This window comes from Staurois parvus, unplaced genomic scaffold (assembly GCF_062004578.1).
Source record: "Staurois parvus isolate SC_StPar_1 unplaced genomic scaffold, SC_StPar_1.0 ptg000364l, whole genome shotgun sequence".
In the NCBI taxonomy this organism is placed as follows: Eukaryota; Metazoa; Chordata; class Amphibia; order Anura; family Ranidae; genus Staurois; species Staurois parvus.
In genome coordinates, this window is record NW_028318160.1 from 465767 (window position 1) to 489083 (window position 23317).

General features: G+C 51.1%; 1 protein-coding gene across 9 annotated transcripts in view; it reads left to right on the top strand.

Annotated features, from left to right (window-relative positions):
* Nucleotides 1–23317, top strand: part of L1CAM (L1 cell adhesion molecule) — a 721289-nt gene that overhangs the window by 318635 nt on the left and 379337 nt on the right. For all 9 annotated transcript variants that reach the window (XM_089685157.1, XM_089685163.1, XM_089685158.1 and 6 more), the window contains one exon: nucleotides 12556–12678. In XM_089685157.1, the coding sequence (XP_089541283.1) occupies nucleotides 12556–12678 (123 nt within the window). The remainder of the gene's footprint in view (nucleotides 1–12555; nucleotides 12679–23317) is intronic.

A 23317-nucleotide genomic window follows, 5' to 3' on the forward strand; every position in this document is an offset into this window, starting at 1 on the left:
ATAGTTTGATATCCAGGGCTTTGCACAATGCCTTCCAAAATCTCGAGGTAAATTGCACACCTCGGTCCGAGACGATGTCTTCAGGGACCCCATGCAGTCTTACAACCTCTCGAATAAAAACTTGCGCCGTCTCGGCTGCCGATGGAGTCTTCCGTAATGGTATAAAATGGGCCATTTTAGATAAACGGTCCACGACCACGAGAATTACTGTGTGGTCAAGTGAAGGTGGAAGTTCGACTATGAAGTCCATAGAGATCTTCTGCCAAGGCCGTTCAGGGATGGGTAATGGACGTAGCAGACCCCACGCCTTATTCCTTGAAGGCTTGTTGCGCTGGCAGATGACACAGGAGCCCACGTAGCTCTTACAATCCTTGGCCATGTCTGGCCACCAGAAGGAACGTCGGAGAAGTTCCAGGGTCTTGACCGGGCAAAAATGTCCTGCCATCGGGTGGTCATGGCAATGTCCCAAGACTAGGGTTCGGGCTTCCTCCGGCACCACAATCCGGTTCTCCCTCCATAGGAGTCCCCCCTTGTTCTGGAGGGGCGCCACATCTGGGGTAGACATGGCTGTGGATGCTCTCAGTATCTTGGAGCGAAGGTTCGTCTGGAGGGCCAAGAAGTTTCCTGCAGGCAGAATAGTGTCCGGTACTGGGATCTCCTTGGCGTCCTCATACATGCGCGACAATGCGTCTGGCTTCGTGTTCTTTGATCCCGGCCTGTATGTGATGTGGAAATGGAACCTCGAGAAAAACAATGCCCATCTCGCTTGTCGTGGGCGCAAACGTTTGGCGGTCCTCAGATATTCCAGGTTCTTGTGGTCTGTGAATATCAGGATGGGGTGTGAGGCACCTTCCAGCAGGTACCTCCATTCCTCTAATGCGGTCTTGATAGCCAGTAGTTCTCGATCGCCGATGTCATAATTCTTCTCCGCAGGGGTAAGTTTCCGTGAGAAGAATGCTACTGGGTGAAGTAATTCCTTGGCGCCCTTTCGCTGGGAAAGAATGGAGCCAACCGCGTTCTCTGACGCATCTACTTCTAAGATGTAGGGTAGGGAGGCGTCAGGGTGACCCAGAATGGGTGCCGAGGTGAATAACTTCTTTAATGCTTCAAAAGCTTCCTGTGCCTCTGGCGTCCATCTGAATCGTGTCCCAAGCTTGGTTAACCGAGTGATGGGGGAGACCAGACCCGAGAAGTTCTTGATGAACTTCCAGTAGAAGTTTGCGAACCCGATAAATCGTTGGACGCTTTTCCTGTCTGTGGGTTCAGGCCAATCTAGGATCGCAGAGACTTTCTGAGGGTCCATTGCGACCCCCGCGGTGGAGATAATCAGGCCCAGAAATGTAATGCTAGACTGTTCAAAGCAACATTTCTCTGCTTTAGCGTACAACCCATGCTGCCGCAACCGCCCCAACACCTTTGCTACATGTACCCTGTGCTCCCCCAGGGAGGATGAGAAAATCAAAATGTCGTCTAAGTAAACGATGACCAAGATATCCAGGAAGTCCCTAAAGATGTCGTTTACAAAGTGCTGGAAGGTGGCCGGTGCATTGCACAACCCGAAAGGCATGACCAGGTATTCGAAATGGCCAAAACGGGTGCGGAAGGCCGTTTTCCACTCATCCCCCTCCCTTATGCGAACCAAGTTGTAGGCTCCCCTTAAGTCCAGCTTGGTAAATACTACTGAAGCCTTTAAGCTCTGGAATAATTCCGGTACCAGTGGTAATGGGTAACGATTTTTGATTGTGACCCTATTCAGTTCCCGATAGTCAATACATGGCCTTAAAGTCTGTCCTTCTTTTCTACAAAAAAGATCCCTGCACCTGCTGGGGAAGTGGAGGGACGGATGAATCCCTTCCGGAGGCTGTCCTCAATATAGTCCTTCAGGGCCCCTAATTCCAGCTCAGAAAGGGGAAAAATTCGCCCAAAGGGAATTTCTGAACCAGGTAACAGGTCAATAGGACAGTCATACGGGCGGTGGGGGGGGTAGAGTATCTCCTCCCCATTCACTGAACACATCAAGAAACTCATGATAGGCTGCAGGAATCACTTGTTTTAGGCTGGCATCCCCTTCAGAGCACAGGAGGACCTGGGGGACCTCCGGGTCCGAAGTTCGGCACAGTTCCCAACAGTATGGGGAAGGGAACGAGACAACCCCAGTCTCCCAGTCAATTTGGGGGTTATGGGCCGGCAACCATGGGAGCCCCAGAATGACTGGGAAAAGGGGTGATGCAATAGCATCCAGGCGGAGGAGCTCCCGGTGTTGGCCGGCAATGGAAGTAACAATGGAAGGGGTCTCCTGGTTAACCACCCCTGACTTTATCCGGGAGCCATCAGCCAAAAAGATGTGAAACCCTTTCTCCTTTGGATGGAGGGGGATACCCTGCCGGTGAGCAAAATTGATATCCACAAAACAGCTGCATGCCCCCGAATCAACTATGGCCGTCACCTCCATGGTCCTTTCTGAAAGCTGAAAGGAGAGGGGCACAACTAAGTATTGGGACGGATTCATATTGCCAATAGATAAAGAAGATGAGGTGAACTTACTCAGTTTCTGTGGGCAGGAACGTACCATGTGACCAGCTTCACCGCAGTAGAGACACAGGTTCTGGGAGCGTCTGCGCTGGCGTTCCTCTGGCGGTAGCTTAGGCCGTGCCAGGCCTAGCTGCATGGGTTCGGGAGCATCCTCAGACGGCAGGTTCTGGATGTTTGGCCTAGTAGTTTGACTGGATCCTTGGAATGACCCCCAGGTATTTCCGCGACCCTGACCAGACCTCTCCAATCTGCGCTCCCGTAATCTACGGTCAATTTTAATGGTTAGTGCAATCAAGTCCTCTAATGTCTCGGGCACCTCCACCCGGGTGAGCTCGTCTTTCAGAGCCTCTGAGAGGCCCATACGGAACTGGTGCAAAAGCGCAAACTCGTTCCAACGAGTGTCCCCCATCCAACGCCTAAAGTCAGAGGCGTATTCCTCAGCCGCTCGCCGACCTTGTCGGAGTGCGTATAATGTGGCCTCGGCTGAGGCTGCCCGTTGTGGATCATCGTATAAGATGGCCATAGCATTAAAAAAGTTGTCAACTGAAACCAGATGGGGATCATTATTTCCCCTTAGTCGGTGGGCCCAGTCTTGGGGTTCACCCTGCAACAGGGAGATAACAAACCCCACTTTCACTGAATCCGTCAGAAAAGTCCGTGGTTGCAGTTCGAAATAGAGCAGGCAGGAGTCACGGAATGACCGGAAGCGTGTGCGATCCCCGTGGAAGCGCTCGGGTAAGGGTACTCGGGGTTCCGCCATAGGGAGTGATGCGGAAGGCCCGGGAGACGGCTCATGGGCTGCTGCGACCGGGGGTGCAGGAGCCGGGGCCTGTGAAACAGGAGCAGATATGGTGCAGGCCTGGAACCGATTCTCAATCTGCAAACATCTGTCCTGTAACACGTTTACTGCTTGCGTCAGGGTAGCCAGGTGCCTGCAAACCTCCTCCATCGGGGAGGGTCCTCCTCGAGGCTCAGTCATGGCCTTCTGGTACTGTGAGGGACCGCCGAGCGGCACCACTAGCACTCCACTGGTCAGGCGTGCCCAGAGCGCGGAGTCCAAGCCCCAGGGCACTTGTTCACCAGAGCCCCTGATGGTGGGGATGGACTTGGAGTACCCCGGGACCAGGTCGCCACTACTGAGCACACCTGTCAGCGGTAGGGGTGTTCGCCAGGGGCTCCAACCAGGGAGAGCCAGATGTGAGGAGGTCGGGTGACCCCGATGGGATGGATGGCTGAACAAGTGCGAAGTCAGACGGGCCGAGTTGGTAACGGAGAGGACAGTATGGTACAAGGGAGCGGGCAGAGAATAGTCGGGTCACACGCCAGGTCAGCAACAGTAGGTCAGAACTAATGAGGGGCATTGAATGACAGCTCAGGGACATTTAAATATCCCGCCCTGCGCTGCCATTGGTGCCCAGCGGGCGGCCACGGCTTCTACTGCGCATGCGTGAACTCGAACGCCGCGGCCGGCCCGGACCTAGTGCCCGTGTCCCTGCACAGGGCGGTGCACTGCGCCTGCGCCGGGACCATCGCGGCGGGGATCGAGGAGATCCCTGACACACACACACTTCTGCTTGTTGTCTTCAATGAATAGTCCAGGGAATGTTTGTTTTTGGAGTTTTATTTTTAGAACTGGAGTTTTATTGTAGAACTGGGGATAGGGATGGGAAATTGTAGTAGGATACTTCAAAATTAGAACTATTCACACTGAGGACATCTGAACTTATCTCTTAGTTGAGCAGTATTGAAGTCCTCAATTCAAATGTAAGTGCAGCGCTAAAGCATAAGTGAAAAATGCAATCATAGAGTGTTTATGTGAATAGGAGTTGTGACGGGAGTCACTCAGGGTAGGGGGGCCCAAGTAACCCAGCTCACTTTGGAGAAGTGGGGAGACCCCTGTCTCAGCTCCCCATATCCCTCTTATGTGTAAATCCCTCTTATGTGTTGTCACGGAGTGTCTGCTCCTCTCCCCCCCCCACCCCCTGTGCCTGTGTCTTTCTGTGTCCCTTCATCCTTTCCTCATCCTGTCACAGCCTTTGAAGATAGGCTGCACAGGATGAGGGGGGTCAACTCACCCCCCTGCCCCTTGTCACCTCCTCACATCCTGATGCGGCCTTTGAAGGCAGGCCGTGCAGGATGGGAGGAAAGTGACCCCTGTGGCGGACCTCACACCTCTACGGCCGTATAGCCGGAGAGGAGTGACACCCCGCTGAGGGATTCTGGCGCGGGGCCGCCAACAGGTCTCCGCGCTCCCCCGGTGGGTACAGCACGGGCACAGGGGCTTCCCACGCTCTGCGCCCGCCAGGAGACAAAGGCCGCGTTCACGAGTGCGCAGCCCGAGTCAAGGGGGCGTGCCTCGTTGCCCCGGCAACGTGGCGCTGGGCCGGACATTGCCGGGGCAATCGGGAAGCGTCCTGGCTGGCCTTAAAAAGGCTGGCGCGGGACCCGGCCTTTGTCTTCTGTCTCCGCCGCTGCTGTACTGCAAGCCTTTGGGAGGTCCGGGTGGGGACCAGACCTCCGCAGCCATCCCCGATCAGCACTCTGCAGGAGACCCCCCCCCCCAAAGGTCAGGACTCTTATCCGCTGCCACTCTGCAGAATACTCCAGGTTTGGGAATACCCGCTGCCCTCTGCTAATACTCCAGGGCTGGGAGTATCCGCTGCCACCCCGCTAATGTTACTCTGCTAATTCTCTGGGTCAGGACTGTCTGCTGTGGGCCCCACAATACTCTGCCTAATACTCTGGGGCCCGGATTACCCGCTGTGTTGTGTGCTAGAACTGCTTTGCTGTGGGCCCCACAATACTCTGCCTAATATTCTGGGGCCCGGATTACCCACTGTGCTGTGTGCTAGAACTGCTTTGCTGCGGGCCCCACGATACTCTGCCTAATACTCTGGGGCCCGGATTACCCACTGTGCTGTGTGCTAGAACTGCTTTGCTGCGGGCCCCACGATACTCTGCCTAATACTCTGGGGCCCGGATTACCCGCTGTTGCTGTGTGCTAGAACTGCTTTGCTGCGGGCCCTACGATACTCTGCCTAATACTCTGGGGCCCAGATTATCTGTGTGCTGAGGAGGTTCGCCACCCCCCCCCCCAGCCTGATGTTGTCCCTAGAGATCTGTGTGGGAGCTGTGCTGAGGTCAGACCCCACAACCAAGGTCCCGCTGAGTCCCCGTGAGCCTGATGTTGTCCCTAGAGAGCTGTGCTGAGATCAGACCCCACAGCTAAGGTCCCGCTGAGTTCCCGTGAGCCTGATGTTGTCCCTAGAGAGCTGTGTGGGAGCTGTGCTGAGGTCAGAACCCACAGCCAAGCTCCCGCTGAGTACCCGTGAGCCTGATGTTGTCCCTAGAGAGCGCTGTGGGAGCTGTGCTGAGGTCAGACCCCACAGCCAAGGTCCCGCTGAGTCCCCGTGAGCCTGATGTTGTCCCTAGAGAGCTGTGCGGAAGCTGTGCTAAGGTCAGACCCCACAGCTAAGGTCCCGCTGAGTCCCTGTGAGCCTGATGTTGTCCCTAGAGAGCTGTGTGGGAGCTGTGCTGAGGTCAGAACCCACAGTTAAGGTCCCGCTGAGTCCACGTGAGCCTGATGTTGTCCCTAGAAAGCTGTGTGGTAGCTGTGCTGAGGTCAGAACCCACAGCTAAGGCCCCGCTTAGTTCCCATGAGCCTGATGTTGTCCCTAGAGAGCTGTGTGGGAGCTGTGCTGAGGTCAGACCCCACAGCTAAGGTTCCGCTGATTCCCCGTGAGTCTGGTGTTGTCCCTAGAAAGTTGTGTGGGAGTTGTGCTGAGGTCAGATCCCACAGCCAAGGTCCCGCTGAGTCCCCGTGAGCCTGGTGTTGTCCCTAGAGAGCTGTGTGGGAGCTGTGCTGAGGTCATACCCCACAGCTAAGGTCCCGCTGAGTCCCCGTGAGCCTGGTGTTGTCCCTAGAGAGCTGTGTGGGAGCTGTGCTGAGGTCAGACCCCACAGCCAAGGTCCAGCTGAGTCCCCATGAGCCTGCTGTTGTCCCTAGAGAGCTGTGTGGGAGCTGTGCTGAGGTCAGATCCCACAGCCAAGGTCCCGCTGAGTCCCCGTGAGCCTGGTGTTGTCCCTAGAGAGCTGTGTGGGAGCTGTGCTGAGGTCAGACCCAACAGCTAAGGTCCCGCTGAGTCCCCGTGAGCCTGGGGTAGTCCCTAGAGAGCTGTGTGGGAGTTGTGCTGAGGTCAGACCCCACAGCCAAGGTCCCGCTAAGTCCCCGTGAGCCTGGTGTTGTCCCTAGAGAGCTGTGTGGGAGCTGTGCTGAGGTCAGACCCCACAGCTAAGGTCCCGCTGAGTCCCTGTGAGCCTGCTGTTGTCCCTAGAGAGCTGTGTGGGAGCTGTGCTGAGGTCAGACCCCACAGCCAAGTTCCCATTGAGTCCCGTGAACCCGCTTGTCGTGAGTGTCCCTTCAAGCCGCATGTTGCGGAATGCCATGAACTGCATGATTGAGTGCCTTCCATAGTTCAATAAAGCTTTGTGTGTTTACCGTCTTCTTTGTGTGTTCTGCCCTGCCTACGCTTCCGTCACATGTGTAAATCACCCTGCGCCTGTTAGGGGTACAGGGTGATCTGTCCTAATATTGGGGTGTGGGGTTGCTGATTGTTTGATGTTATATGGCTGCATCCCATTGTTCTATTGTTTGGGAGTAAACTTTTATGGGATGCATGTGTTTATGTGTATTAGCTTAGAGGGGGGGGGGGGTGTCTCCAGCAGCCTTCCCTCCTGATGGGACTGTCTGCTGGTGTGAAGTTTGAATACCTGTGTGTCTCTTGTTACTAAATGTAGATTGCCCCGCCCTGTATCATTATGCAGGGAGGGGGAATTGCCCCTTTGTTGTGTATATATTGTACCTGTGTTCAAATAAACTAGTCTACCTCCTGGTTTACTTCAAGACCGGTGTCATCTAGTCTTGTATGCTCGGCTGTGGTGTCTGTTGTTGGTGTTCAGACGGGGAAACGATAGTCTAATGGAAGTACTCAAGCGAAGTCTGGGTCAGTTCTGTTACATTGGTGGCAAGTGGTGGGATTGTGCTTCCTGGCTGTGAACACATCCAAACCACCACCGGGATTCAAGATCAGGAAAGTAGATGTCGGTCACCCTAGTGGAGATATGGACCTGGCATCAGAGTTCACGGGGCTGCTGAGGATCATTCTTGCAACATACCTCAGGATTATGTCTGCGGATGAGTACCTGGAGCTCAGGCAGCGGATTCGGCTGGTGCTTTGGAGTGGAGCCCTCCAGGTTGCTGGTATGTACAAAGGCAAGTGCTATCCAACCCCAGGGGAATGAACCAGGGACCAATGGGAGTTATGGATGCCATTCCTGGGAGAGCGACCCCAGGAGCAATGGGTGACTGAGTTGGACAGGCTGGTCCAGCAAGAGATAGAGCTGGGCAACCGATATCAGGTTCTGCAATGGCACGCAGAGCAGAAATATTTAGGGGTGACAACAGAATGCTCTCCGGAGGGATATGATTTTGGTGGCTCTGGATTGCTGTGGGATAGCCTTACAGATTATTTTGTGTTTGGCGATGAAGGAGAACCTACCCTTGAGGACCTGCGAGAAGACAGAGAGGCTATGTTCAGTCTCACAGGGGTCTCAGAGCTTGAACCAGATCTAGAATACCTGCTGATGAAAGAACATTATCTGGAAAGGGCATACAGGCAACTACTAAAACATGTTCAGCAGCATGCTCAAGAATCAGCAGTGGAAATTCCAGAGATTGCCGTCCCCAAACCTGAAGTGCTGACAAAAGGGCAGATGTCAGAGGAAAAGACGAGGAAGCTCGGGCAAATGTGCCAATGCGCAACATGGCCACGCCAATTGACGCAAAGAAGTGCGCATGTGCATAGGCAGGCGACACGTAGTGAAACATTCCTGTGCATGAAAACACACCAGCACACGCAGGGTGCACTAATTGCTGACACTCAGTGGCCTTTATAAGGACCGCAGCTCTGCTCAATGATTGCTGGATTATCGTCAGCCCCTCCTGTTCCTGTGGTCCTGAGTCTTCTGCTGATTACCCATTACTGACCCGGCTTGATCCTGATCTTGTTCCTGTCTGCTGCTCTGTGTATGACCCCGGCTTGTTCCTGACCTTGTTCCTGTCTGCTGCTCTGTGTATGACCCCAGCTTGATCCTGACCTTGTTCCTGTCTGCTACTACTCTGTGTATGACCCTGGCTTGATCCTGACGTTGCTCCTGTCTGCTGTTCCATATTGATCCTGGCTCTGGCTACTGACTACTCTACCCATCCTCCGGGATCCAAGTGTTCTCTGGAGAAATGCACCCTGCAACTGGAGCACCCACGGGCTCCATCTCTTCAGGCATTTCCAAGCAGCAACACCACTGGCAACCCGTGCTTCTTTGGGCACTGCACCTCCTGTTTCCACCTCCAGGGGCGCACTGCACTTAACCGTAACCGCTCTATTACAGCCTCCGGTCAGGTATGTGACAGCAGAGCTCTGGTAGGCTCTTCCCAGCACTGGTAACTTCTTTTGGGTTCCATGGACAGGAGATGGTGAACCCCAATCCCCAGACACCAGTTCCAGAGACTGGGGACTTGATTGACTTTTCTGCTGAGGAGGAACCAGCTGGTGCGCCTCCAGCAGAAGAGCTAGCATCAGGGCATGGCATTGTTGACCTCTGCCCACAACAGTCAGCACCGCAGGAGCTACAGAAAGAGGATGCAATCGGCACCTCGCAACTGCAGCTTGAGCTGATGTCTGTGGATGGGACTTCGGTCTCCAATGACACATTCCCAGAAAAGGGTCTGGCATTGGGTCAGGAGGATGTCAGCCTTACTTTGCGAACACTGGGGGTTGTCCATCAAGTCAAAGTGGATGAGACTACAGTCACCACCTGGATACCCCAGGGATGCTGGGCAGTCGGCCCAGATCCCCAACAGCATGATGGAGTTTGCCCAGCCACCCTGTCTTCTCTCCAATGGCTGAGAGGACTTCAGGAAGAAGGACCAGTCTGTACTTCTCCCCAGCAGTGGGTATGTTCTATGAGAGAGGCAGAGGTTGGCTGGGTGAGTAATGCTTTGCGTGGGACAATTTGCTTGGGGTACTGTGTGGATGCTGGCATTGGAGGACTGGAAGTACAGACTAACTTTGGAGTCAACCCAGCTGGGGTCTGCTCCTGTGCCGAAAGGGGAGATATGTGACGGGAGTCATTTTGGGTGGTGGGCCCATGGAACCTAGCTCACTTTGGAGAGGTGGGGAGACCCCTGTCTCAGCTCCCCATATGTCAGGGCAGGAGCTGAGGAACGAATAGGCAGGCCTAATAACAATGTAACGCACTGGCTGACGACAACCACCACCCACAGACCGAAGTCCCTCAGGGAGCGGAGTCTAAGTCCCAGGCTGCCCTTCACCAGGGCCCCTGATGGTGGGGATGGACTTGACGCAGCCAGGAACCAGGTCGCGGCCCCCGAGACACCCCAGTTGCGGTAATGGCCGCCGCCAATGGCGTGTAGCTGGTGGAAAGGACAATAGAGTAGTCGGGCAGGCCGGGTCAACAACAACGGGACAAAACGGTACAGGACAGCAGACGAGAATCACAGGTCACGGGCCGGGTTCAGCAACGGAGGGTCAGATCAAAGGAGAACACAAAGAATGGTCGAGTCACAAGCCGAGTCAGATTCCAGGAGAGTCACGAGAGTCAGAACAGAGCTGTAGCGACACAAGTGCAAAGAGCATGTGCGGACCACAGGCTTATATGTAATCAGCCACACCCCTCTGGGGGATGGACCTCAGAGACCTGAAGGCATAAAAGATTCCCACCATGCTCTGCAGAAATCCAAGATGGATGCCAACACATGGAATAACATAACCTCTGGGAAAATCACCCTGTGCCTTGACACCATATCCCTCTTATGTGTAAATCACCCTGTGCCTGTTAGGGGTACAGGGTGATCTGTCCTAATATTGGGGTGGGGGATTGTTGATTGTTTGCTGTTATGTGGCTGCATCCCATTGTTCTATTGTTTGGGAGCAAACTATTATGGGATGTGTGTGTTTATGTGTATTCGGATGGGAAAGTGGTAGTCTAATGGAAGTACTCAAGGGCAGTTTGGGTCAGTTCCATTACAGAAGTGTTCATACAATAAAAACGTCTCAGATCATATAAAATCATAGAATCATAAAAAAACTCTAAAAATCTGAACATAAATAGTGAATATAAATAGTCCGTGGCACTACAGGTCACAGATACGTGTGTGCTTTTTAGCAATATTAGTGATTATACATAGTCTGTGGCACTACAGGTCACAGCAATGTACGGTGATCGTGGAACTACAAGGTGTAGCAATAACATCTGGGATGCTCTAGAGTGATCATGATCCAACATGGGAATCCACCACCTTATATGGATGTGCACTCACCAGAACACTACTTGTATAATAGCGTTAATGTTGACCCTTATGGGGGGTCTCAGGAAGCCATAAATAGGGACTGGACTTCTCTAGGGTCAGGGCTATGCAAAACCAGCAAAGGATCCTCCTAGGGGGGAGAAGCTCACCACAGGAGCCGAAGCTAAAAAGCAAACATGTATTACTTGACACTTCTGTGACATGTAGCGCAACAGACTGTTTATGTTCAGATTTGTAGAGTTTTTTATGATTCTATCATTTTATAATCTGAGACGTTTTTATTGTATGAACACTTCTATACACATAAGCACTCTATGATTGCATTTATCACTTATGCTTTAGCGCTGCACTTACATTTGAATTGATTATTGTGGGTGTGTTACCTTGCCTTTTGTGCTAGCTGCTACCATTGTATCTGCGCTCACCTTATATCTTGTGTTATAGTATTGAAGTCCTGACTGAAACAAATAGCAGACTTCTCTTTAAAGTGTAGTAAAAAGTAGCTTAGGAGTGAGTATAATCCCTTTTAGCAGTAGTAGTTGAAGGGCTGAGCTCATCAGGTACAGGCTTGTTATACTGTGGCAGTCCAAAAGTAATAGAAATTGAGCAAAGTCCTTTGCCGTAGCACCCGCTGGACAAGCTCTTCAGAACACTAGCTAGTGTTCTCTTTTCTCAGGCATCAGAGGGGTAGCAAAGGTCACAGAGTCCCCGAGATCTGTGTCTGTACTCACAAGCCCAAGGAAAGAATGGTTGCCTCCTTCCAATCGACACTCTATCTAGTAATAATTGAAATAAACACCCTGAGCTATGTGTATTAAAAAAGAAATCATCAAAAAATGTGTGAATAAAATGACAAACAGCTGCACTCACTATGTGTTTTCACCAAACAACAACATTTTCAAAAAACTATACGTGTTGCACTATTTAGATCAATAAACAACCATAATAATCTGATGAAAGGTGCACATGTGAAATAATTCATAATAATAAAAAGAAAAAATGAAAATTAATAATTCAATTAATAATCCTAACTAGGATGTTTTCAATCCTGCCCAGAATCAGGTGTGGGGAAATTACATCATTTTACAGAGTTGGAAAGTTTACGAAGGGGAGTCTACTGACTCTAGCCACTGGTGGAAGGAACAGAGTCACTCAGCAGGATAGGCAGTGTGTCACATGACACAAAGCAAAAACTAAACCCAGAATATCAGGAAATCTGCCAAAAAATTGAGCAACATGGTACAGGGGGATGATCTATGCTGGTATTGATAATCACATTCCTTTCTAGTGAAAATAAAGTTGGAGTTCAGTTTTAGGCATTTTACATAACATAACCCTAGTGCTATTACAGAAAAAGAACTTGTTTCTCTATAAAAAGACTAATTGGTCTTTACGCTTGAATAAAAGTATTAGCATGATGTCCCAGGGGGGTGGGAATAATATTTTTCATTACATTAGATCATTATTGCAGAGATGTTCAAGAATTATTCGGGTGTCATTTTTCATGTTTCTTGAACAACACTTGTGTACCGTAAATTGCCTTGCTTTTTTTTCAGTCATTTAAAATATTTTGTCTGTAAAAGCAAGCTTATGTATAATAAAACTATTTTTTAATATCACATCTTACCTTCCTCTAGCCACGCCTAAATGGCCGAAAGAGATCATAGAACCTGTTGAGGTCGAAGAAGGAGATTCTGTGGAATTGCCTTGTAACCCTCCAAAAAGTGCTGTGCCCCCTCGGATCCTCTGGATGAACAGCAGTGAGTACCAAGCAGTTTCAGTTCATTGCCTATACATATATTTTCATAGTGATACTATTTTGTAAAGAGTTAGAACAAGTCATTATATTAGGGAGCTCAAGGACTACACACAATGTATACAATTTTATTAACAAGTTAGAAAAAAACATAAGTATAAGACAACTCAATTAAAAACATATTCCAGTTGTTATGACACAGCTTGATGCTGCCTTCACCATGCTTCACTGTTGGGACGGTATTGGGCAGGTGATGAGCGGTGCCTGGTTTCCTCTAGATATGTTTAGAATTGAGGCCAAACAGTTCAATCTTGGTTTCATCAGACCAGAAAATCTTTTTTCCTCACCGTCTGAGAGTCCTTCAGGTGCTTTTTTGCAAACTCCAAGTGGGCTTTCATGTGTTTTGACTGGCCTTATGTTGTTTGGTGGGCGGGAATATAGCGACCATTTTCTTGTAGCCACACTGTGGCTCCCACAGGTACAGTGGGGATCGAAAGTTTGGGCACCCCAGCTAAAAATTTTGGAGATTTTTCCATCTTTCCTTGGCTTCTTTATGCACATTAATACAAATTTTTAGCTGGGGTACCCAAACTTTCGATCCCTACTGTACCTCAGACCTCTTCAGTTCATCAGGGCAGCTGTTCCCCGGCTTCCTGACCACAGTGTGTGTGTTCCACATGGCTCCTCAGTTTTCTTCTTCTGCTAGTGAGACTGCTGATTGTTCTGCTCTGGCTTGGTGTGGTGAGTGCTAGTGGTGTATCACCTCCTCTGCTGGCCTGGGGTACTTGTGTATCCTTGGGGGTTTCCCTTGCGGCTAGTGGGCGTCTATTTTCAGATGTGCGTGCGCATGCGTGTGCCCACCGCTGCCCCCTATGCCAGTCCAGGGTGAGAAGAGAGAACATGACACTGAGTAAAAGCACTACATTTTACACACACACGTTAGATTGCCCTTATTATTTTTCCGCCAACCTGCGGCTTTCCCCAGCTCGCCTGTGGGCTTTGTACAGGGCTGTGCAGGATTTGCTGTCTCAGGGGGTGATTGTCCCAGTTCCACCCAAAGAATGATTTTGGGGGTTCTACTGCAACTTGTTTACGATTTTGAAGGAGGAAGGACGTTGTTGCCTGATCCTGGGTCTCAAAGGCTCTGAACTGCTTTGTGCACGTGCAGAAGTTCAGGATGGAGTCCATTCAGTCCATGGTGGCCTCCCTGTATCAAGGGGATTTTCTGGTATCTATAGACATCGAGGATGCCTACATGCACATCCCCATCCGTGTCTGGCACCTGTGTTTCCTCCGCTTCCTGGTGGCAGAGGAGCATTATCAGTCTGTGGCGCTACCCTTTGGTCTCGCCTCAGCTCCTCGGGTTTTCAGTGCTGGCTCCAGTTCTGGCTGTGTTGAGAGAATTGGGGATTACCATGATTTATTTTCTGGATGATCTGCTTTTGAGGGCAGAGTCTCTAGGCCATGGAGCATGATGTGGTGATCATGATCACCACCTTGCAAGAGTTTGGGTAGATCCTGAATTTTCAGAAATCCACTCTTCTCCTGACCAGGGAGCTGGACTATCTAGGTCAGACTCTCTCCAGTGTTGGTCAAAGTTCTTCCGCTGGACAAAGTCCGGAAGCTTCAGTCAGTGATTTGGCTGCTGCTGTCCTGGAGGTGGTCCACCCTTCACTGTTGTATGCAGATCCTGGGACTGATGGTCTTCACCTTTTGAGGTAGATCAATGCGCTCCATTCCATACGAGGCCCTTCTTGAAGGAAATCTGTACAAGTGGGACAAATTCCCTGACTCCTTGGACACCCAGATTTGTCTGGGTCAAAAGACCAGGATGTTGCTACTTTGGTGGCTTTGACCTCCTGTCCTTCAGGAGGGGGAAATCTTTCCTTACATTGGATGGTGATGATGACAAACGCCACCCTTTCCTGCTGGGGAGGAGTGCTGTCGACAAGCTCAGCCCATGGTCACAGGTTATGCCAGTGGAGACCCAGTTATCGATCAATGTCCTAGAACTTCAGGCAGTCAGACTCTGCCTGGAGCAGTGGACAAAGCGTCTTTGAGGGCACCCTGTCCATATCCAGTCAGACAATGTCACAGTGGTAGCCTATGTAAATCACCATGGTGGGACAATGTGTGTGGCAGCATCGCTAGAGGCCTCCTGCATCCTCAGGTAGGTGGAAGGACACATGCGGGCACTTCTCACCATGCACATCCCCGGCGTTAACAATTGGCAGGTAGACTACCTCAACTGTCAAACTTTGGACCAAGGCAAGTGGTCCCTGCATCCCATCATGTTTCATCAGATTTGCATCCTCTGCCACCAATTCTAGATGGATTAGGCAGACCATGTTTCAGGCCCATTAAGGGTCAGCTTCCTCTTTCCTGTAACGGCGCCTTCTTCTTAGGTGCTTAGTGATTCCTGGGCCTTCCATCATCAGGCTCAGTGTCTCAAACCTGGTCATCTGTGTACAGCTTTACTAAATTTTACAAGGTGGATGTCCTGGCATCTTCGGACTTATGTTTTGGTTGCAAAGTTTTGCAGGCGGCTGTTTGGGGTTTCTGTTCCCTCCTGGGGGGTGTATGTTCTGGTTAGGCTCCTGTGTTCCGGTTGAATTCTTGTTGGCCAGGTTTTGTCTTTAATGTTTGGTCTTGTTTTTTTCTTCCACCCCTCACTTAGTGGGCAATTGAGAAGTCCATATGGTCGAGAAAATAAGACATCAATGAACACAAGAGAAAATGTTTTTTTTTTCTTACCGTAAAACCCTTTCTCTGAGTTCATTGACAAACAAAACACCACGCCTCTATGTTTTTTCCTTGACACTGCTTGTGACTAACTGGTTTGCCTATTCAGCCAGGACTTCTCATAGATGGTGCCGAGTTTTTTTCTGCCTAGTGTGCTACTCATGCTGGTGGCACTATAACCATATGGTTGAGAATAAAAGACGCTGTGTCCAACAATGAATTCAGGAATGGGATACGGTGAGTAACTAAAGAAAATGAGAAAAAAATTAATATAAACAACTGTAGAATCAGGCTGCCACAGTAATCTGTGTTAAACAAAAAAGTGTTAAAAAAAAATTCCTGATCACCCTCCCCAAAGTAGTATAATGTTACTATGGTAACATTTGCACTACTCTGATGAAAGTGTTTAAAAAAAAAAATTGTAAAAAGAAAAATGTTGCTCTGGGCAAAGCGACCTACCCCTACGTCGCTTTCTATTTCCACATGTGCGTGCGCATGCATGTGCCCACCGCTGTCCCCTATGCCAGTCCAGGGAGAGAAGAGAGAACATGGCACTGAGTAAAAGCACTACATTTTACACACACACATGTTAGATTGTCCTTATTAACCCTTTGATCACAATGTCACCAAGCCAGTGCCGTTAAAACAATGTCAGTATATAATATTTTTCACTGTATTACTGCCACTAGAAATATCAGATAGCATCAGGGTCAGTTAGCTTCCCTCCCAGCCAGGGTCAGCTAGCGTTAGATTGCCCGCACACTATCGCACTCATGCTATAGGTCGCTGATCACCGCCATTATTGGTATAGTGTTTGTATGGATCAATATATTGATCACAAACAGAACTATACTAATGCCTCCTTAGTATAGTGTTCCCAAAAATGCAGCACTAGCGTTTAGCCCATCCACTGTTTCTAACGGAAGATTTGCATCAATTCAGCTTTTCCCAGACAATTAGCATGGAAACCTAGCACGGTTTCTGAATTTAAAACTTTTTTGGGCCTGACCCTCAACATGGGCATCACAAAAAAGAATGGACATTGGTCCACACACCCGAATCATCATATGTCCATGTTCTCTGTTGTTACATATATGCCCAACATGAACCAACAACGTACTGGTACATCGCTGGACTTTCAGTGGTTATACTTAGATGATGCCTACAGTTACAGGCATCATCCTGGTATCATTTTTTCAGCTGGTGATCAGCCTTCATGAAAAAACAACCCTAGCAGCTAAGTAGCCACTGGATCGCTTTTATAAGCAGCAGGAAGGGATGCCCCCCCCACCACCACCACCACCACCTTCCATGGTTTTCTTGGGCTCTTCCTTCCCACTAGGGAACCCGAGAATGCAGCTGGCAGTTCCACTGGCTGACCATAGAGCTGAACGGAGACCAGAATGCCTCCAATCATCCCTATGGTCTAAGAAACCGGAAGCTATGAGCATTTTATCATTTCGGTTTCACCAGTTACAAACAGCGCTATTTTAAAATTAGAAAAACAAGGAAGGACCGAGGAGAGATCTACAATCTAATAAACCCCAAATTTCTCAGAAAAGAGTACCTGTCATTGCCTATGGCTATCACAGGGGATATTTACATTCCCTGTGATAAAAATGAAAGTGAAAGGAAAAAAAATGAAAGCGACAGTAAAAAAAAGAAAAATAAATATTTAAAAAAAAAAATTCACCTCCTCCCTCATCCTCGTGCTCATGCAAAAAGGCAAAACGCAAGCGGCGGTCCGTGTCGGACCATGCACCATGCATGTGAGTTATCACTGTGAAGGTCAGATCGGGCGCAGTAATTCTAGCACCAGACCTCCCTGTGTAAATCTAAAGTGGTGACCTGTAAATGCTTTTAAAGCTTCGCCTATTGATATAAAAAATTTGCGTAGTTTGTCGCCGTTGCACGGGCATGCGCAATTTTAAAGCTTGCCATGTTTAGCATCCATTTACTCAGAATAACATCATCTTTTATATTTAGCAAACAATTGGGCAATATAGTGTGTTTTTATGCATTAAAATTCCAAAAAGGCTATTTTTTCCCAAAAATTTGCGTTTGAAACATCACTGCTCAAATGCAGTGTGACACCCAGCATTTTATTCTCTAGGGCCCCTGCTTTAAAAAATATATATACTGTTTGGGGGTTCAAAGTAATTTTCTAGCAAAAAAAACTGTTTTTTCATGTAAACAAAAAGTGTCAGAAAAGGCTTGATCTTGGCACTCACCCATTCGAGTGATGTGTGGCATAGACTTCTAATTTTGGCCCTGAATACCCCCAGAATAATCAGGATTAGGGGGGTCACCATCTTCATCCTCCCCGCTGTCATCTATAGAAACCCCAAGGTGTTTTGGGTGTTTGGTGACCCCCATCATCCTGATTATTCTGGGGGTGTCAGGGGTGCAGTGTGGAATGTGAATAGAGAGTATACAGCGCTTGGAAAGATCCTGAGATACACCAGAGTGGTGTTTGTCCCTTGAGGCGAAGTGTCCCTGTATGATCTGTGTAAGGAGGAACCGGAGAGGAAGCTGGTTATAGAGCATACATCGCTGGGGAGGATCCTGTGATATACCAGAGTGGTGTTTTGTTTCCCAAAGCGAGTTGACCCTGCAGGGTCGATGTAAGGAGGTGAGGGGCCATTGCAGCTAATTTTGGATATACACAGTGTGGACACTTGACAACACTTGCATGAAGATTGTGTATGAGATACACTCTATATTTATATATGGACATGTTCACACAGAGTGGCGTTTTTTAGAGTATTTTGTGGTATACAGTTTGTTTGGTCACTTGGTCACTTTGAATATTCCCTTATAGGGAATACGCAGATTGCACTGTATTGAGTAAAATTGATCACTTGGTCACTCTTGCTTATTCCCTGTGTAATACACGTGTTACACTTTATTTGCACTATTGCACATTTATATGATATATATTGATTCGAATATTTATTTATTTATTTATATGAATGTTTTTTTAGTATTTAGCGCTGCACTATTTATTTATTTATTAATTATTTGGACAGCCCAGCTGCTGGGAGACACCCACTGGTAACCAACGAAACTGCGTCCTTTGACTCTGGGAACCACAGTGCCACCAGCAGATGACCCAAGTAGTGGTCTTGACATCCCCCCTTAAAGAGCGACTTCTGGATGCTCCATTTACCTTTGACCCAAACATCCATGTGGTGCAGGATAAATCCAAAAAAGGTTTCCCCTCAGTGTCTGAGGACTCTCTTGCACTTTTCAAGCCAAAGTCTTTTAACCCGCTGGAAGGTGTTCCACCTGAGTCTGGTAATTGGTCATGCGCCCCACCCGCCAGGGTCTGATTACACTGCCACTGGGATCCTAAAGCTGCCTGGGTTACCCAAAGGTAAGATTCCTAAAGAGTTGCAACATCCAAATTCTCCATGCCCTCAATGCAGCACATGTGCCAATGCTGGGACCCCCAAAGGCCAGCTGAAGACCTGACACCAGAATCCCTGATCCATGCAACAACCCTGACACCAGGGTGTCCCAACCGGACCTTCCACATTTGGTTTGACAGAAACTGTTCCACCCTCTAACAGCCACATAGATCTACCCAAGGCATTGGTTACCCAGCGAGGGTCCCCTAATGCACCTGGGATTGCAAAGATACCACCTAGGTCAGGGCAAGGTTCAGATGGAACTCTGCCCTTTCGAAGAAGGTCTCTACTACTGGGAATGAACTGGGGAATGCAGTTCTTACTTACATAGTGGATATTCGGATTGTCAAGCTTTGGCGCAACAAATGGCTGCAAGAGGGACCCAGGAGGGGCAGCGATCTTTGTCTGAGTGGGTAGCCCATGCCAGGCATGCAACAAACTTGGAGGCACAGCAAAATTAGAGGCACAGCAAGATTATACCCAACAGCAGATGAGACCCTAGTACCAAAGACTAGCTGGGCAGTGGGTACAAATCCATCTGAGGCAGACTGGGCAGCGGACACAAATCCATCAGAGGCAGACTAAGCAACGAGCACAGGAGCATCAGAAGCAGGCTGGGCAGCAGGCAGAGGACAATCAGAGGCAGACTGGACAGCAGGCAGAGGACCATCAGAGGCAGGCTGGGCAGCAGGCAGAGGACCATCTGGCTGGGCAGCAGGCAGAGGACCATCAGGCGGGGCACCACCAGGATAAGCAGCAGGCAGGGCACCATCAGAGGCAGGCTGATCATCAGGCACGGATACCTCAGAGGCAGGCAGGTTGTTGGACACAAGACTGTCAAAGGAAGGTGGGTCATTGGGCACAGGACCATTAGAAGCAAGGTGTCATCGGGCATGGGACCCTCTGGCTGGGTAAAAGGAACAGGACCACCAGGCTGGACAAAAGGAACTGAAACACAACCCTCAAGCAGGACATAAGGAACAGGACCCTCAGGAACAGAACTCTCCGGCTGGGCACTAGAAACCTCAGACTGGGCATCAGGACCAGGATTTTCTGGCTGAACACCAGACTCAGGACCACCAAGCTGAGCAACTGGCAAAGGAAAATGTGAGGCAAGATTACAAGAGGTTAGCAGATCACCCGAGGCAAGATTTGGCAGCAGACAGCAGGGCACCAGTGGCAGACTGAAACCCATCTGCAGGCAGTAAAGGATGGGACTGTATCTCATTAGTAGGCAGCATGCCATCAGGCTGGGCAATGGTCAAGGAATTAGCAAAGTCAATTTGATCAGCCAGTAAAGGATCTATGGAGCCAAACAGGATGGTGGACAGAGAACTTATTGGCTGGACAGCAGGTGGTATATAGTTATGGTTAAAGTGGGACATTGGAACACAGGTTGGATGCAGGTTGGCTTGGAGCAAAGGACGAGGCCCCACTTGGTGGTGTCAGGGCTCCGGGGTGTGACCAGAGGTATGTGACTGATGCAGGGAAACGCAGGCTTCAGAAAAGTTATAAACAATATAATTTATTAAAGACTAACAATACAAACATAAACGCAGTGCAATACTAAAACATAACACAGTGCAAACGAACCAAACCACCCACAGATTACAGTACATACAATGCAAGCGTCGTCAGGCAGGCCGGGTCAATAACAATCGGGCAGGTAGGTACAGGGGGTCAGGCAGAGAATGGTCGGGGTCACAAGCCAGGGATGAAACAGGAGAAGTCAGCAGAGGTCCGGATCAGGCAGGGTCAGCAACGAATCAGACAGGGACAGGGACAGGAATGCAGGAACAAGATACAGGGCCCAGGAAAAACACACACCAAGGCTGAGACTGCAGGTCTGGCCATCCCTTAAATACATCTGCATAATCAACTTCAGGTGTTTGGCTGGCTGCAGGGTTGAGTCTCTGATTGCTGGGAGCACCCGCTGGCCAGCCCTGGTACTGCAGCCCACAAGGCAGGTGAGTCCCACCATTACTGGCAAGTCCATTCCTGACAGTACCCCCCCCCTCAAGGAGCGGCCTCAGGACGCTCCAAACAGTCCTAGCTGGGCAAAATGTTCCACCGCCCGGGTCTGGTAACTGGCGGGATATCAAAGACTGGCACATGGGGCAGGACTCCGGGCAGAGGCACACCGGGCTGGACTCCGGGCAGAGGCACACCGGGCTGGACTCCGGGCAGAGGCACACCGGGCTGGACTCCGGGCAGAGGCACACCGGGCTGGACTCCGGGCAGAGGCACACCGGGCTGGACTCCGGGCAGAGGCACACCGGGCTGGACTCCGGGCAGAGGCACACCGGGCTGGACTCCGGGCAGAGGCACACCGGGCTGGACTCCGGGCAGCGGCACACCGGGCTGGACTCCGGGCAGCGGCACATCGGGCAGGACTCCGGGCAGCGGCACATCGAGCTGGACACCGGGCCACCAGGCGGAGCAGCAGGCACCGGGCCACCAGGCGGAGCAGCAGGCACCGGGCCACCAGGCGGAGCAGCAGGCACCGGGCCACCAGTCGGAGCAGCAGGCACCGGGCCCGCAGGAGGGGCGACAGGCATCGGGCCCCCAGGCGGAGCGACAGGCATCGGGCCCCCAGGCGGAGCGACAGGCATCGGGCCCCCAGGCGGGGCGACGGGCATCGGGCCCCCAGGCGGGGCGATGGGCGCCGGGCCCCCCAGGCAGGCGACAGGCATCGGGCCCCCAGGCGGGGCGACAGGCATCGGGCCCCCAGGCGGGGCGACCGGCATCGGGTCATTAGGCACGACAACGGGCATCGGGTCACCAGGCATCAGGTCATTTGGCTCGCCAGCGGGCACCACGTCATATGGCAAGGCAGTGGGCACTGAGTCACCAGGCACGACAGTGGGTTCCGAGTCAACTGGCATGACCACGGGCACTGGGTCAGACATTGGATCGTCTGGCTCGACAGCGGGCATCGGGTCACCAGGCATCAGGTCATTTGGCTCGACAGTGGGCACCGCGTCATCTGGCAAGGCAGTGGGCACCGAGTCACCAGGCACGACAGTGGGCTCTGAGTCAATTGGCACGACAGCGGGCACCGGGTCATCAGGTACCGGATCGTCTGGATCGACAGCGGGCATCGGGTCACCAGGCATGACAGCGGGCACTGGGTCACCAGGCATCAGGTCATTCGGCTCGCCAGCGGGCACCGCGTCATCTGGCAAGGCAGTGGGCACCGAGTCACCAGGCACGACAGTGGGCTCCGAGTCAACTGGCATGACCGCGGACACTGGGTCAGACATTGGATCGTCTGGCCCGACAGCGGGCATCGGGTCACCAGGCATGACAGCGGGCACTGGGTCATCAGGCATGGGATTGTCTGGCTCGACAGCGGGCATCGGGTCACCAGGTATGACAGCGGGCACTGGGTCACCAGGCATCAGGTCATTTGGTTCGCCAGCGGGCACCGCGTCATCTGGCAAGGCAGTGGGCACCGAATCAACAGGCACGACAGTGGGCTCCGAGTCAACTGGCATGACCGCAGGCACTGGGTCAGACATTGGATCGTCTGGCCCGACAGCGGGCATCGGGTCACCAGGCATGACAGCGGGCACTGGGTCATCAGGCATTGGATCGTCTGGCTTGACAGCGGGCATCGGATCACCAGGCATGACAGCGGGTACTGGGTCATCAGGTACCGGATCGTCTGGATCGACAGCGGGCATCGAGTCAACTGGCCTAATGGAATCATCAGGCTGGATCAGTTCATCAGGCTGGGTAGAAACATCATGCTGGGTAGAGGCATCAGGCTGAATGGTGGCATCAGGCTGAATGGTGGCATCAGGCTGAATAGTGGCATCAGGCTGGGTAGAGGCATCAGGCTGGGTAGAGGCATCAGGCTGAATTGTGGGCGCCGAGGCACCAGGCTGCACCACGGAAGGCAGGTTCTCAGATGGGAGGCTGACCGGTTTGGATACTGGCAGGATGGTATTGGTTGGAAAGAACTTTCGCCTTTTCCTGGTTTTAGTTACTGGAGCACTGTAAGTAAGCGCAGGTTTGTAAACGGATGGAGCAGCTGGAGACAGAGAAGAGCTAGAGGATGGAACAGGGGAGGGAACAGTTGCTACAGAGGGCTTCTTTACAGGGTTAAAGGCAGGATAGGTGCAGCGAGTGGGAACAGGGTACTGACATGCGGTAGATAGCAGGGTATACTGGGCTGTAACTGGAGGTGCTGTTGGGAATGCAGGAATAGAGCTTTGAAGAAATAGATTAGAAGCAGGACTGGGTTTTTGCAAGCTGACTGAGGCTGGGTGCAACAAGTCTGACCATGTCTGCAGTATGGGTTGAACAAAGCTCAGCTTACACAAAGCCTGTCTGACCAAAGACTGCACTGCGTTTATACAATCTCTTAGTATCTGTGGTGAACATGCAGAATAACGCTCCAGAAAGTAATCCACATCATCCTCTAATAACCACACCAGGGACTCTACCTGGTCGGCACTAAATGGGGGCAAAAATTCATCCCTGCAT